The 13,308-nt window shown below is 37.2% G+C and overlaps 1 protein-coding gene across 1 annotated transcript in view; it reads left to right on the top strand.

Annotated features, from left to right (window-relative positions):
- TRDN (triadin) overlaps positions 1–13,308 on the top strand; it is a 164,992-nt gene that overhangs the window by 82,290 nt on the left and 69,394 nt on the right. Inside the window, exon 5 of the mRNA XM_042782913.1 lies at positions 360–419. Within this exon, the coding sequence (XP_042638847.1) occupies positions 360–419 (60 nt within the window). The remainder of the gene's footprint in view (positions 1–359; positions 420–13,308) is intronic.

Genomic DNA, 13,308 nt, shown 5'->3' with positions numbered 1-13,308 from the left:
TCGAGCAGTGACTGGATTTCAAGGGAGTGATCTGCAGTTTCTAGTACCTAATTTCAACTTCTCTTCTTTAGCCATTCTTCCCATTTTTTTTTTTTTTTTTTACTTTTGAAATGTATATTATTCAAACAACTAATTTTGAGATGATTCCAATTTTCCCCTTATTTCAATAGTGAATTCTTCAATAAGATGTTTGGTAGCAATATGTTAGAAAGACTCCTCCCTTCTAGACAGCTAGGATATTGTTAGCTATAATAATTCAGACTTTGTGCTGGAATAATCAAGTTTAGATAAAAGTTATGGTTTAAATTTTGTATTATTTCAAAGAGAGTTTTTAAATGATAAATTCTGCTTCTCTCTAGAAATACACAAAGATAAGACTGAAAAGCAGGAGAAACCTGATAGGAAAACGCAAATCAAAGGTAAGTGTGTAATAGTGTGTTTTTTCTTCTTTTTACTCATGATAAATATTTTATATGGAAGCAAAATTTTTCTGGTGTTTAGTGTGCTTTTATTTCAAAATTTTGATAGTAAACTTCCTCAGTTAACTTCAGATGCAAATATATAAATAATATATAATATAGGAATCAAAGTAATTTCAAAGTATGTGCTAATCTTTGGATTATTGTACAATAGGCTTTTACTTACTAAAATGTCACTGCAAATATATATATATTTGTCTTAGTACTGAGAAAACATTTTAAATTATTTTTTAAAGAACTACTGTAATACATCAGAGTTCTTTTTTTTTTTTTTTTTAATTTCACTATAAATTTCTGACGGTGTAGTGTCTAAGGCATTTGACTGCTAACCAGAAGGTGGGCAGTTCAAACCCAGCAGCCACTCTCCAGAAGGAAGATCAGGCAATCTACTTCTGCAAAGATTTGCCACCTTGGAAACCTAGTGGGGGTTGCTATGAGTTGGAATCAACCCAGTGGCAGAGAGTTTGGTTTTTTTTTTTTTTTTTTTGGTTTTGGTATAAATTTTTTATGCCATGCAATACCTTCAAACATATTCTGACTAGAAATGCTGTCATTGCCTTACCCACTGCAGAATGCTGTGGCCCTGGAGTTCCCTTATACAGCCTCAAGGGGTAGATGAACAATGATAATATGAGGATTAATATCTTCTTCCCTGAACTGAACCAATAACTGCAATATGCTTTGTGTTAAAGTCATACAAATAATGGTCAGCATTGTCTTTTTCATTTTATAAGCATTCCTCTTCTGGGGGTGACCTGTTGTTGTTTATTGTTATGTGCTGTCAAGTCAGCCCTGACTCATAGCGACCCCTCCTTGGGTTTCCGAGGTAGCGTCACTACAGAAGTAGATTGCCCAACCTTCCTTCCGAGGAGTGGCTGGTGGGTTTGAACCGCAATCCTTCTGGTTAGCAGTCAAGTGCCTTAGGCACTGTGCCACCAGAACTCCGGATCATAATTTGTCAACCTGTGAAAGGTTAAAATTTCATGTTCATCCTATTTGACTGATGTCATGGTTGTTCTGCACCACTAAGTTGGTTTTGACTCATAGTTACCCTACTTGCACAGAACACACCACTGGCCAGTCCCGTGCCATACTCACCATTATTGCCATAGAGCCCATTGTTGCAGCCATTGTGCCAATGCTCTTGCTCAGGGTCTTCTCCTTTTCAGATGACCCTCTTCTTTACCAAGCATGATATCCTTCTCTAGGGACTGCTCCCTTCTGACAAAATGACCAGCAGTGATATATACAGAACATGAAAGAGTTTTCCAAGATTGAGAAGAGGAATGCTGTCTGATATTTATTATTATGTCAAAAATGGCTAGTGCAAATTTACCAGCAGTAAATATCAAAATGGTAGGTAGTAAACTTTCAAATTGTAAAAATTTTGGATTAACCTTACATTTCAACATATGAATCTATTTTACAATGCTGTGCTTTTTATATACTTCATCTACTTTTGGTGAACATCTCAAGTCACTCTGTTGATACGTCTTTAATCATAATGTTTATGTTTGTTTCAGAGAGGTCAGCCAATACAATCAGGGCATTGAAGTTTACTTAATTCAATACCTATTTATATTTGTACTTAGGAAGCTAATGTCTTCTTACTGTTCCCTTTCTTTTTGGTTGTTAATTCCTTTGATCAGAGATATTGGACAGCTTTGGGTATGGATTAATTAAGCTAACCATGACTGAACTAGCTCTGTGTTTCTATCAGGTAGAGATTAAGCAGACACATCTGGTTCCAAAAGATTGGGTCTTTGCCATATTCTTTCGCAGATTGAAGTATTCATTTAATAGCGGTACTGTTGGAGTGGATGTAGTGATGCAGATGGTACCATTTGCATTTTGGACCTGGCTGTATTACTATCCTGCTGTCAAAGGCTTTGAGCAGTGGGCTGTAGAGTGGGTTTATTAAACTAGTGAATCTTGCATAATTAAAACAGTTATTTGGCTGAAGTTTAAAATAAATTTCTCAAAGGCTGAGTTAGAGTTTGGAAGGTAGATATATTTTCTGAATATATGCGTTATATTTTGGGAAAGTGAATATGTTTCAAGAAATAGAAAATGGAATTTCAGCTTTTCAGTACTGACTGAATATCAGAGATAGGCCTCTTTCCCACAATTTCCCGATTTAAATATGAAGAAAAGATTTCATTTCATTGCTTATTTTCCCATCTGTAATTCAGATGGAATAACACCTGTTCTTTACCCACAAATAGTTCAGGGAAAATAAATGTAGTTTTATAAATGACATTTATATATATTTTCTGTGTGCCATATTCCATATCATTTGTAGCTATATACCATGGATAATTAGGAATTTGATAGTTAGTTATCAAATCATTATGAATTCATAAGAAAAGGCATAATATATTCAAAGAATTAGTAATCTGTGATGTTTATATACAAACTAGCAAATACCTGAGTCTCACTAAGTTATTATACTTAGGGAGTGGTATTTTGGGAGATGTAAGCAATTTTCATGATGATGGAAGCTAGATCACATCCTGTTGCCCCATTTTTTTCTTTTCCTTCAAATGGCTCATGGTATTCTTTTTTTCTTTCTTCATACAGTTAATCTATTTTAACACATACATTTCTTCCTTCTGTTTTCATTGTAATTTGGGTGATTTGGGTTAAACTTTACAGAATAAATTGGTTTTACGTTCAACAATTGGTGCACCTTTTGTTTTGGGCAACTCATTGCAATCTCCTCAGTATAACTGCTCTCTTCCCATTTCCTCCCTGTGTTTACATTTTCCTTTGTCCTCCTTCTCTCCTATTCCTTCTTGCCCTTTGAGCTTTTTTAAAAAAACAAAACAAAACACCACCATCAAGTCAATTCTGATTCATAGCAACTCTTTAGGATAGAAGTTAACTTCCCCATAGGGTTTACCAAGGCTGTAAATCTTTGCAAAAGCAGACTGTCTCATTTTTCTCCTGTGGAGCAACTGGTGAATTCAAACCACCAACCTTTCGGTTAACAGCCAAATGCTTTAACCTCTATGGCACCAGAACTATCCCCAAGCTTTATCCCTGCACAAGTGCTGCCCTTTTGATCTCCCTTTTGATCTTGTATGGTTGATTGTTCTAATGGTGCACACCTTCCTGAAATTACTGTTAATGTTATAAACCTGTTTATCATTTGGCCGAAAGTTGAATCACAGTGGTTGAGTTTAGTTCCCAGTTTGAAGTGTATCTAAAGGCCCTACTCATATGGTATTTTCAAAGGTCTTTATTTGAAGAGTTTGAAGTCATTGTGAAGCCTGGTATCTGCTTCTAGATGACTTCCTCAGCAACTTAAATACAAAAAGCCAGAAAATACAAACTCCCAGAAAACATACATTTCCCAAAATATACATGTCAATATGCTAATTCATTTACTTTTAAAGTTTCACAGAATTAATGTTTCCTTTCTGACTTTTTCATGGGGAATTTGAAACTATTTTATGATCAGCTACATTATTTAGATGATTTATAATTTATCAGTCCAAGGTGACATTTATTTCTGTTTTGTTCCTCTGTTTATTTTGTTCCATGACTTTCATTAGGGAAAAATACACCAGTTTCAAGGAGTAAGCCCTCTAATTCATAATCTAGCCATGAAAATTTTTTTGGTTTTAAGTATAAACTCTGACATGGTGATTAAGGTTCACCTTTTAACTAAATACCTCACTTACTTCCCACATAAATAAAATGAAAATTTATTTTATAAACAATCAGAAAAAATGTCTATATTTGCAACTGTTAAAAACATATAAATTTTGCAATATATACTGTATCATATTTTATTTCTTTTCCTTTCCTTTCTTTTTTTCCCTTTCTCTTCTTTAAGTCTGAATAGGTAACACAGTACTAAAATTCGTTCACAGCAGGAGGATCTGGATTTTATCTCTGAACCCCAACAGTTCTTTGCCACCTTCTTGATGGCCTCACTGATCTGTTTATACTTCCACAAATCTCAGTTTCTCGATACCCATTTCTCTTCTTTCCCAGCAACCTGTGCACAGTATAGCTGGCATTGGTTGGCCTAATTCTGATATTTCACTGCATAGTAGGTAACACAGACTTCATACATGGTGAGGTTCTCTAAGTCTCCTGTCTGCTATTTCTAAATTTAACAAAACTAAGATATTTGACATGACAATACTTATCCTTGGTAGAAATGCCAAAGAGCTTATCATGTGTAGCACAGTGTCCTAAATCAGTTGTAATAAACTGATTTTATTACAACTCTGGTAGCATAGTGGCTAAGGCACTTTACTGCTAACCAGAAGGCTGGTGGTTCAAACCCACCAGCCACTCCTCGGAAGGATGATGGGGCAATCTACTTCCGTAGTGATACTGCCTCGGAAACCCAAGGAGGGGTTGCTATAAGTTGGGTCCAACTCGACGGCACATAACAGCAACAACAATACATTACCACAAATCTGGTGGATTAACACAATGGAAAATTATTCTCACACATTTCTGGAGGTGAGAAGACTGAAATCAGTTTCACTGGGCTGAAATCAAGAAGTCAGCTGGGTTGCACTTTCTCCAAAGGCTCTAAGGGAGAATTTGTTTCTTCCCTCTGCTGGTGCCTGCTAATTCTTTGTTTTTTGGCCACATCACTCCAATCTCTACTTCCATGGTCACATTACCTTCTCCTCTTCTGTCTTCAAATCAACCCCTGTCTATAAATACACATGTGATTTCATTTAGGACCAAGCAGTAATCTAGGACAATGCCCTCATCTGAAAATCTTAACTTAATCACATCTGAAAAGTTATTTTTGCCATATATTGCATCATTCACAGATCCCAGGGATTAGGATTTGTATGTTACTTTAGGGACCATTATATAGTTTATCATACTTTCACCTCTGGTCCCCAAAGATTCATGTCAATCTCACTTATGAAATATATTCAACTTAACATGACATGCCCCAAACTGTCAACATAATCAAATCAAATTCAAAATATCATCTAAATATCAGCTCAAAAGTTCCAAATCTCATCACTTACATAATCTAAGCCAAGTTATGGATGAGACTTTGGGTATAAGCCATATTGGGGCAAAATTCTCCATTTCTAGAATTCTGAAACTTCAAAATAGTTTATCAGTTCTCAAAGCAGAATAGTGGGATAGAATAATGGTTATAGACATTCCCATTCCATAAGTTAGAAAATGGAAGGAAGAAAGGAATTACTGATTCTAAGAAAATGCAAAATACGAAAGGGAAATTTCCATTGCAAAACTCAAAGCCCCACCCTTTGAGCCCATTGCTCTAAGCTCTAGGCTCATGGCTCCTCCCTCTGAGCCTATGGCTCTGTTCTCTGGGTCTTCCTTGCAGGGCCCAAGTCTCTGCCTCAGACTCATTCTTCCCTTTTTCTCTGCCTCTATCCATTATCCCACTCCAGAGCTACTTCCAAATTTTCAGATATCTATTGATTGATCAATTCATAAGTATCTGAAATGGAATGCATAAAGATTAATATCTTAGGCATTAGTTAGCTGAAATGGACTGGTTTTGGACATTTTGAATCAGACAACCATATCATTTACTATGCTGGGAATGACAAGTTGAAGAGGAATGATGTGGAATTCATCATCATGAAGAATGTTTCAAGATCTATCCTGAAGTACAATGCTGTCAGTGATAGGATAATATCCATACACCTACAAAGAAAGCCAGTTAATACTACTAATATTCAAATTTATGCGCCAATGACCAAAGTCAAACAGGAAATTGAAGATTTTTTTTTTTTTTACCAACTTCTGCAGTCTGAAATTGATCAAACATGCAATCAAGATATGTTGATTATCACTGGTGATTGGAATGCAAAAATTTGAAACAATGAAGAATCACTGGTAGTTGGAAAATTTGGCCTTGGTGACAGAAATAATGCTGGAGATCACATGATAGAATTTTGTAAGACCAACGACTTATTCATTGCAAATACCTTTTTCAACAACATAAGTGATGGCTATACACATGGACCTCACCAGATGGAATACACAGGAATCAGATTGACTGTATCTGTTGCAAAAGGCAATGGAGAAGCTCAATATCTTCAGCCAAAAGACCAGGAGCTGATTGTGGAGCAGACCATCAACTACTCATATGCAAGTTCAACTTGAAGTAGAAGACAATTAAAAGAAGTCTTTGAGAGCCAAAATATGACCTTGATTATATCCCTCCTGAATTTAGAGACCAAATAAAGCATATATTTGATGCACTGAACACAAATGACCAAAAACCAAAAGAATTGTGGGATCACATCAAGAACATAATCTATGAAGAAAGCAAAAAGTCATTAAAAAAAGATAGGAAAGGAAGAAAAGACCAAAATGGATGTCAGAAGAGACTCTGAAACTTGCCCTTGAACAAAGAGTGGCTAATGCAAATGGAAGAAAAGACAAGATAAAAGAGCTAAACAGAATATTTCAAAGGGCAACTTGAGAAGACAGAGTCAATTATGATGAAATGTACAAAGACATGGAGTTGGAAAGCCAAAAGGGAGGAACAAGCTTGGCATTTCTCAAGCTGAAAAAACTGAAGAAAAAATTTAAGCCATGAGTTGCAATATTGAAAGATTCTATGAGCAATATTGAATGATGCAGGAAACATCAAAAGAAGACAGAAGGACTATGCAGTCACTGCACCAAAAAGAATTGGTTGATGTTCATCCATTCCAGGAGGTGGCACACGATCAAGAACCAATGGTATTGAAGGAAGATGTCGAAGCTGCACTGAAGGAAGTGGTGAAAAACAAGTCTCCAGGAATTGATGGAATACCCATTGAGATGGTTCAACAAAGGGTTGCCATGCTGGAGGCACTCACTTGGCTATGCCAAGAGATTTGGAATATAGCTACCTCGCCAACTGACTAGAAAAGATCCATAATTTTACCTTTTCCAAAGAAAGGTGATCCCACAGAATTTGGAAATTATTGAACAATATCATTAATATTACATGCAAGTAAAATCTTACTGAATATAATTCAAAAATGGTTGCAGCAATATATTGACAGAGAACTTCCAGAAATGCAAGCTGGATAAAGAAGAGGACGTAGAATGAGAGATATCATTGCTGATGTCAGATGGATCTTAGCTGAAAGCAAAGAATACCAGGAAGATGTTTACTTCTATTTTATTGACTATGTAAAAGCATTTGATTATGTGTATCATAACAAATTGTGGATAACACTGAGAAGAATTGGAGTTCCAGAACACTTAATTGTACTCATGAGGAACCTGTACATAGACCAGTAGGCAGTCATTCAAACAGAACAAGGGGATACTGCATGGTTCAAAATCAAGAAGGGAATGTGTCAAGGTTATATCCTCTCACCATACTTATTCAATCTGTATGCTGAGCAAATAATCTGAGAAGCTGGACTATATGAAGAAGAATGTGGCATCAGGATTGGACAAAGACTCATTAACCTGTGATATGTGACTGCTGTAGTTAAATTTATATGTCAAGTTGGCTGGGCCTAGTTGAGTGGCTGGGCAGCTGGTGGTATTTATTGCCCATGATGAGACTGGCAATCAACTCCATGGTGGGATATACCACAAGCAGCTGAGTAGCTGCCTTTGGAATGTGTTCTGCTTCCCGTATATAAGGAGAAGTCTTGGGCATAGTCTCTAGTTTATGGCACGCTTGGACCCTGCATGTAGCTGAGTTGTTGTTCAGTAGTCTCCCATGCTCTGATGATCCTGGCTCTTTCAATGGATTTGAATCACTGGCCTGCCATGTGGTTCAGTAACATCAGGACTGTGCCATTTTATTGGTGGCTTGGGCTTGTTAACCTCAGCAGCCAGTAGCTGTCTGAGTGAAGAGATGCCTCTAGCTTCAGTGGGCCAGGAGCAAGAGGCAGAGATGAAGCCCAAGGCTGAGAAGCTTTCATCCAGCCCCTAGAGTCTGGCACTTTGAACTCAGACTTCTAGCCTCCCGAACTGTAAGAGAATAAACTGCTGCTTGTTAAGGTCATCCCATTTGTGGTATATTCCTGTCAGAGTGGCACTAGGTAACCACAACAATGACACAACTTTGCTTACTGAAAGTGAGGATGACTTGAAGCACTGAGGAAGGTAGAAGACTATAGTCTTCAGTATGGATTGCACCTCAATCTAAAGAAAACAAATATCTTCACAATGGGACCAATAAGCGGCATCATGATAAATGGAGAGAAGACTGAAGTTGTCAAAGACTTCATATTACTTTGTTCTACAATCGATGCCAATGGAAGCAGCTGTGAAGATATCAGATGATGTATTGTATTGCACAAATCTGCTGAAAAGGACCTCTTTCAGGTGCTGAAGAGCAAGTATGTCTCCTTGAGGACTAAGATGCACCTGCCACAAGCCACAGTATTTTCAATTACCTCATATGCATGTGAGAACTGGACAACAAATAAGAAGACCGCAGAAGAGTTGATGATTTTGAGTTGTGATGTCAGTGAAGAATGATGAAAGTACCACAGACTGCTAAAAGAACACACAAATCTGTCCTGGAAGAACTGCAGCTGGGATATTCCTTGGAAGTGAGAATGGCCAGATTTTGTCTCACCTACTTTGGTCATGTTGTAAGAAGGGATCATTCCCTGGAGAAGGATATCATGGTTGGTAAAGTGGAGGGTCAGTGAAAAAGAGGAAGGCCCTCAACAAGATGGATTGACACAGTGGCTACAATGATGGGCTCGGGTATGGCAAGGATTGGGAGCTGACACAGGACTGGGCAGTGTTTCATTGTGCTGTGCATAGGGTCCCTATGAGTCAGAGACGACTCGATGGCACCTAACAACAATGATTGATCAATAGATAGATATTTGCAGTAGCACAACTCTCATTACCAAAATCTATTTTGCAATTTTCTGGCAGCTGCTATACAAAAAATTAAAACAAACTTGTGCCTAAAAACAATGACTTTACTCACTCACAGTTCTGGATACTGAAGTCTGATGAAAGTTTCACTGGAATGATAACAGTGCTCACTCAGAAGCCCTAAGGGAGAATCCATGCCTCGCCTTTTCCAGCTGTGGTGCCTACCACCATTCTTTGGCTTGTAGTCACAATATTCCAATCTCACCCTTTGTGGTCACAATGCCTTTTCCTTTTCTGTCTTCAAATCTCCCTTTTAAATATATGTGATTGCATTTAGGGCTCACCCAGAATACCCAGGTTAATCTCGTCATTTGAAGAATATTAATTTAATCACATCTGCAAAGTCCTTTTTTGTGTATCCCATAAGTCCTTTGTTTTCCATATACATGTTAATTCACATGTTAAAAGGCATGTGGATGCCCCCCCCCTTTTTTTGAGGGGAGCCATTGTTTAACCTACCTCTATGGGCTGCATATATAGTGCTTAAGGCATTTGACTGCCAGCCAGAAGGCTGGCTTTTCAAATCCACCAGCCACTCCTCAGAAGGAAGATTGGGCAATCATCTTTCATAGAGATATACCTTGGAAACCCAAAGAGGGGTCCTTGTGAGTCGAATTGATTCATGGGCAGTGAGTTTTATAGATAGTCTTTTCAATAGTAAAATAATTTTCAAACCATCAGATCCAATTAGTCCAATAACATCTTGGAGTCAAAGGCAGAGTCAGAAACAGAACATTTAGGAAGGAAAAAACACAGCTCATTGGTAAGATCCAAGCACACCAGACTTCAGAGAATCTGATAGCAAAATATGAAATACAAGTATGTATTTAAAGGACAAAACAATGAATGGCAAAAGTTATCAAGTTTATGGTAGCTATATTCCATGGTGGGAATATAAGAACATTGCCACAGGATTATTAAGACCATGATTTTTGTATAGCTTTATACATTAGAAAAGTAAAGGTAAGGCACAAAATTATTGTTAGGGAATCAGGTTTATGGAAAATACTCATGGTTGCACTATTTGGGCAACCAAACTCAACTACAATTATTATTTTTGTTTTTTCTTAGGGTACAAAGTGTTACTGTTTTTTTGCTGTGGTATGTTAAGCACTTACACACGTTGGAATTAGGACAAAGAACGTGTGGCCAAGAGAGTGCCATGCTTCCCTTGAGATAGGAAAATACAAATTCACACTAAAATTTCATTCTTAATGTGCATATGGAGTCCCTGTTGTTATTGTTGTTGTTATGTGCTGTCAAGTCAGACCCGACTCATAGCTACTTCTCCTTGGGTTGCTGAGGCAGTATCACTACGGAAGTAGATTGCCCAACCTTTCTTACGAGGAGTGGCTTGTGGGTTTGAACCACTAGACTTCTGATTAGCAGTCAAGTGCCTTAGGCACTATACTAATTGAGTCCCTAGGTGATGCAAATGGTTAATGAGCTCAGCTAGTCGTGGAAAAGTTGGAGTTTGAGTCCTCCCAGAGGTGCCTCGGAAGAAAGGTCTGACAATATACATCAGCCATTGAAAATCTCATGGAACATATTTCTACTCAGATGCACATATGGGTAGGAATCAACTTGAAGGAAACTTTTCTTTTTGGTAATGTGGCTACACCTTAAATCAAAAGCTTCAGAATGTCCTGAATACCTCAAGTATTTTTAAATTGGATAATCCTTTCACTTCAAGGAAAGAATTAAAGGTATCAATCAATTTAGAAGCCTATATAGATATCTCATTTTGATATTTGAGAAGGTTGAGGAAGGATCTAGAAAGTCTTAGAACCTCTCACAAGATACAAATTAAGTAACAGACTTATTTTAATCAATGTATTCAAAGTAATGATTAGTATCTATTGTACAAAGTATCTACGTTTCTGTGTATCCTTTGTTCTTATAACTGACATTACCCTCTACCCAAACCACTCAAGGTAAACAAACAAACAGAAAACAAAAACAAAAAAAACTAGGAATGACTTCATTTTAGAATCATGTGAAGAGTTTTTAAAAACTATATACACATTCAAACTGCATTCTGGGGCAATTTATATTTCAGGGGTGATTCTAAGATGGGAGCCAAGTTCTCCTAATAATTCAGGGTTAGAATCACTGCAGATTTAACTCATGGCCTGGAGTTCAAGTAAATTTCACAGAAGTTTCTTTTGTCTAATAACTGGCACCTAGATGTCTTCAGGTGGGATCTGAACCTCTTGTTTTCCACTACTCCTTCTCTTACCACCCCTGGAGTAAATATTTCTTTTCCTTTCTAACCTTTAAATTCATTTGAGTTTACAACCCCTGCACAGAATTCTTGGTCACTTTCAATACAAAAGCTCAAGTCTATGGTCGCTTGTCATACTCCCTCTTCACTATAATTCTAGTCTACTCTCACTTTTCTTCTCCCACAGCTATCTCCTCCATAATGCTCTTTCAGCCAGTAAATGACATTCACCTCTTAACTGATTTCCCTGCTTTATTCCTTCCAATCCATCCTAATCATGCCACTCACCCATTTAAATCTATCAGTTTGATTCACAGTCACATTTTCTAGTCTTTCATATAAAGCTCTCCTCAGGTGACCACTGATATCCCTCAAAATTTCCAACTTCATGCACTTTATCACATACTGTTCCTAACTACCACTCTTCTGACCCAACCAAAACCCTTTATGCTACATGCAGACTAAACCATTGGGTAGCCCCTAAGCAAGCACTGCCACCTTCTTATAACTCTGTGCTTTTATACTTTGGTTTCTCTGGTTGGTAGACCCTTCCTGTGTAGGCACTTGGTTGTTGCTGGGGTTATTGTTGGTAGCTGCTCCCATTCACAATGGAATGAGATATTGCACATTCCTATGCCATCCCCATGATCTGCTGTTGATCAGACTGTTATTATCCATAAGGTTTTCAGAAGTAAATAAATAGATGCTTCTTTCTAGTGTATCTTAGTTTGGATCTGCTTCTTCTAGTATCATAGTAACACAAAAAACATCATTGACAGATGGGTGGTGACTATGCATGAGGTGCATCGGCCTGCAATCAAACCCAGATCTCTGGCATTTGAGCCTTTTCTGGAATGTGGGACTTCTACCACTGAACCACCAATACTCCCAGTCACCTGTTGGAATCCTCCTTATTCTTTGATTCTCAGATGGAGTGTCAGTGACTTTATGAAGCCTCTTCTGTCATTTATGCCCTTTTTACCCATTACTGCTACACCATGGTTTTCACTCTTTAAAATATTTCAAGGCCATATTTTCATTGTAAATATATTGATCTAATTCACTGAAGGCAGGGGCTGTGTCTGAGTTCCTGTGTGTTTTAGTACAGCTCTGCCACTCTCTTATGTGTCTGCATTTCCTTATCAATAAACAGAGAGATTCAGCTTGATGGTCTCTAATGTTCTTATGAGCTTGAAATTTGTGTTTAATTAAATTAAGTTCAGAATAAGTCTATATCTAGCGAAGTATCCATCCCAGGAAACACACTTAATAAATATTGAAAAAATAAATTAATCAGTGAGCGAAGCATTCAGTTTTTGTTGTTGTTGTTGTTGTTTTGTTCATTTCTTAGACGACTCTTCTGGGCAAAGCTCACATGTAACATTCCTGAGTATATATGTTTGTGAGAATATAATGATTCAGCTTTAGTTAAATCATTGCAATGTCAAATTTATTTTGTCAGAGGCAACTGGAGAATTTGTTAGTGAGAGCAATATTAAAACAAAAACTATCTATAATAAGTAATCCTAAACAATGAAATTTATTGTAATATAAAACTAATACAAATCTACTTGGGCAATTTAGAAAATGCAAAAAATATTAATAATCATAATCCAATTATCCAGAGAAAACTACTAATTTTTAGAACATTGTTTTGGTTACCTCTAGGAGCTCTGGTAGCATAGTGGCTAAGGCACTTGACTGCTAACCAGAAGGGTGGCGGTTCAA

This window comes from Orycteropus afer, unplaced genomic scaffold (genome assembly GCF_000298275.1).
Source record: "Orycteropus afer afer isolate SDZICR_OR568_19922 unplaced genomic scaffold, OryAfe1.0 scaffold00506, whole genome shotgun sequence".
NCBI lineage: Eukaryota > Metazoa > Chordata > Mammalia > Tubulidentata > Orycteropodidae > Orycteropus > Orycteropus afer.
The sequence above is the reverse complement of the archived record's forward strand: the minus strand, read 5'-3'. Positions and strand labels throughout refer to the sequence as shown.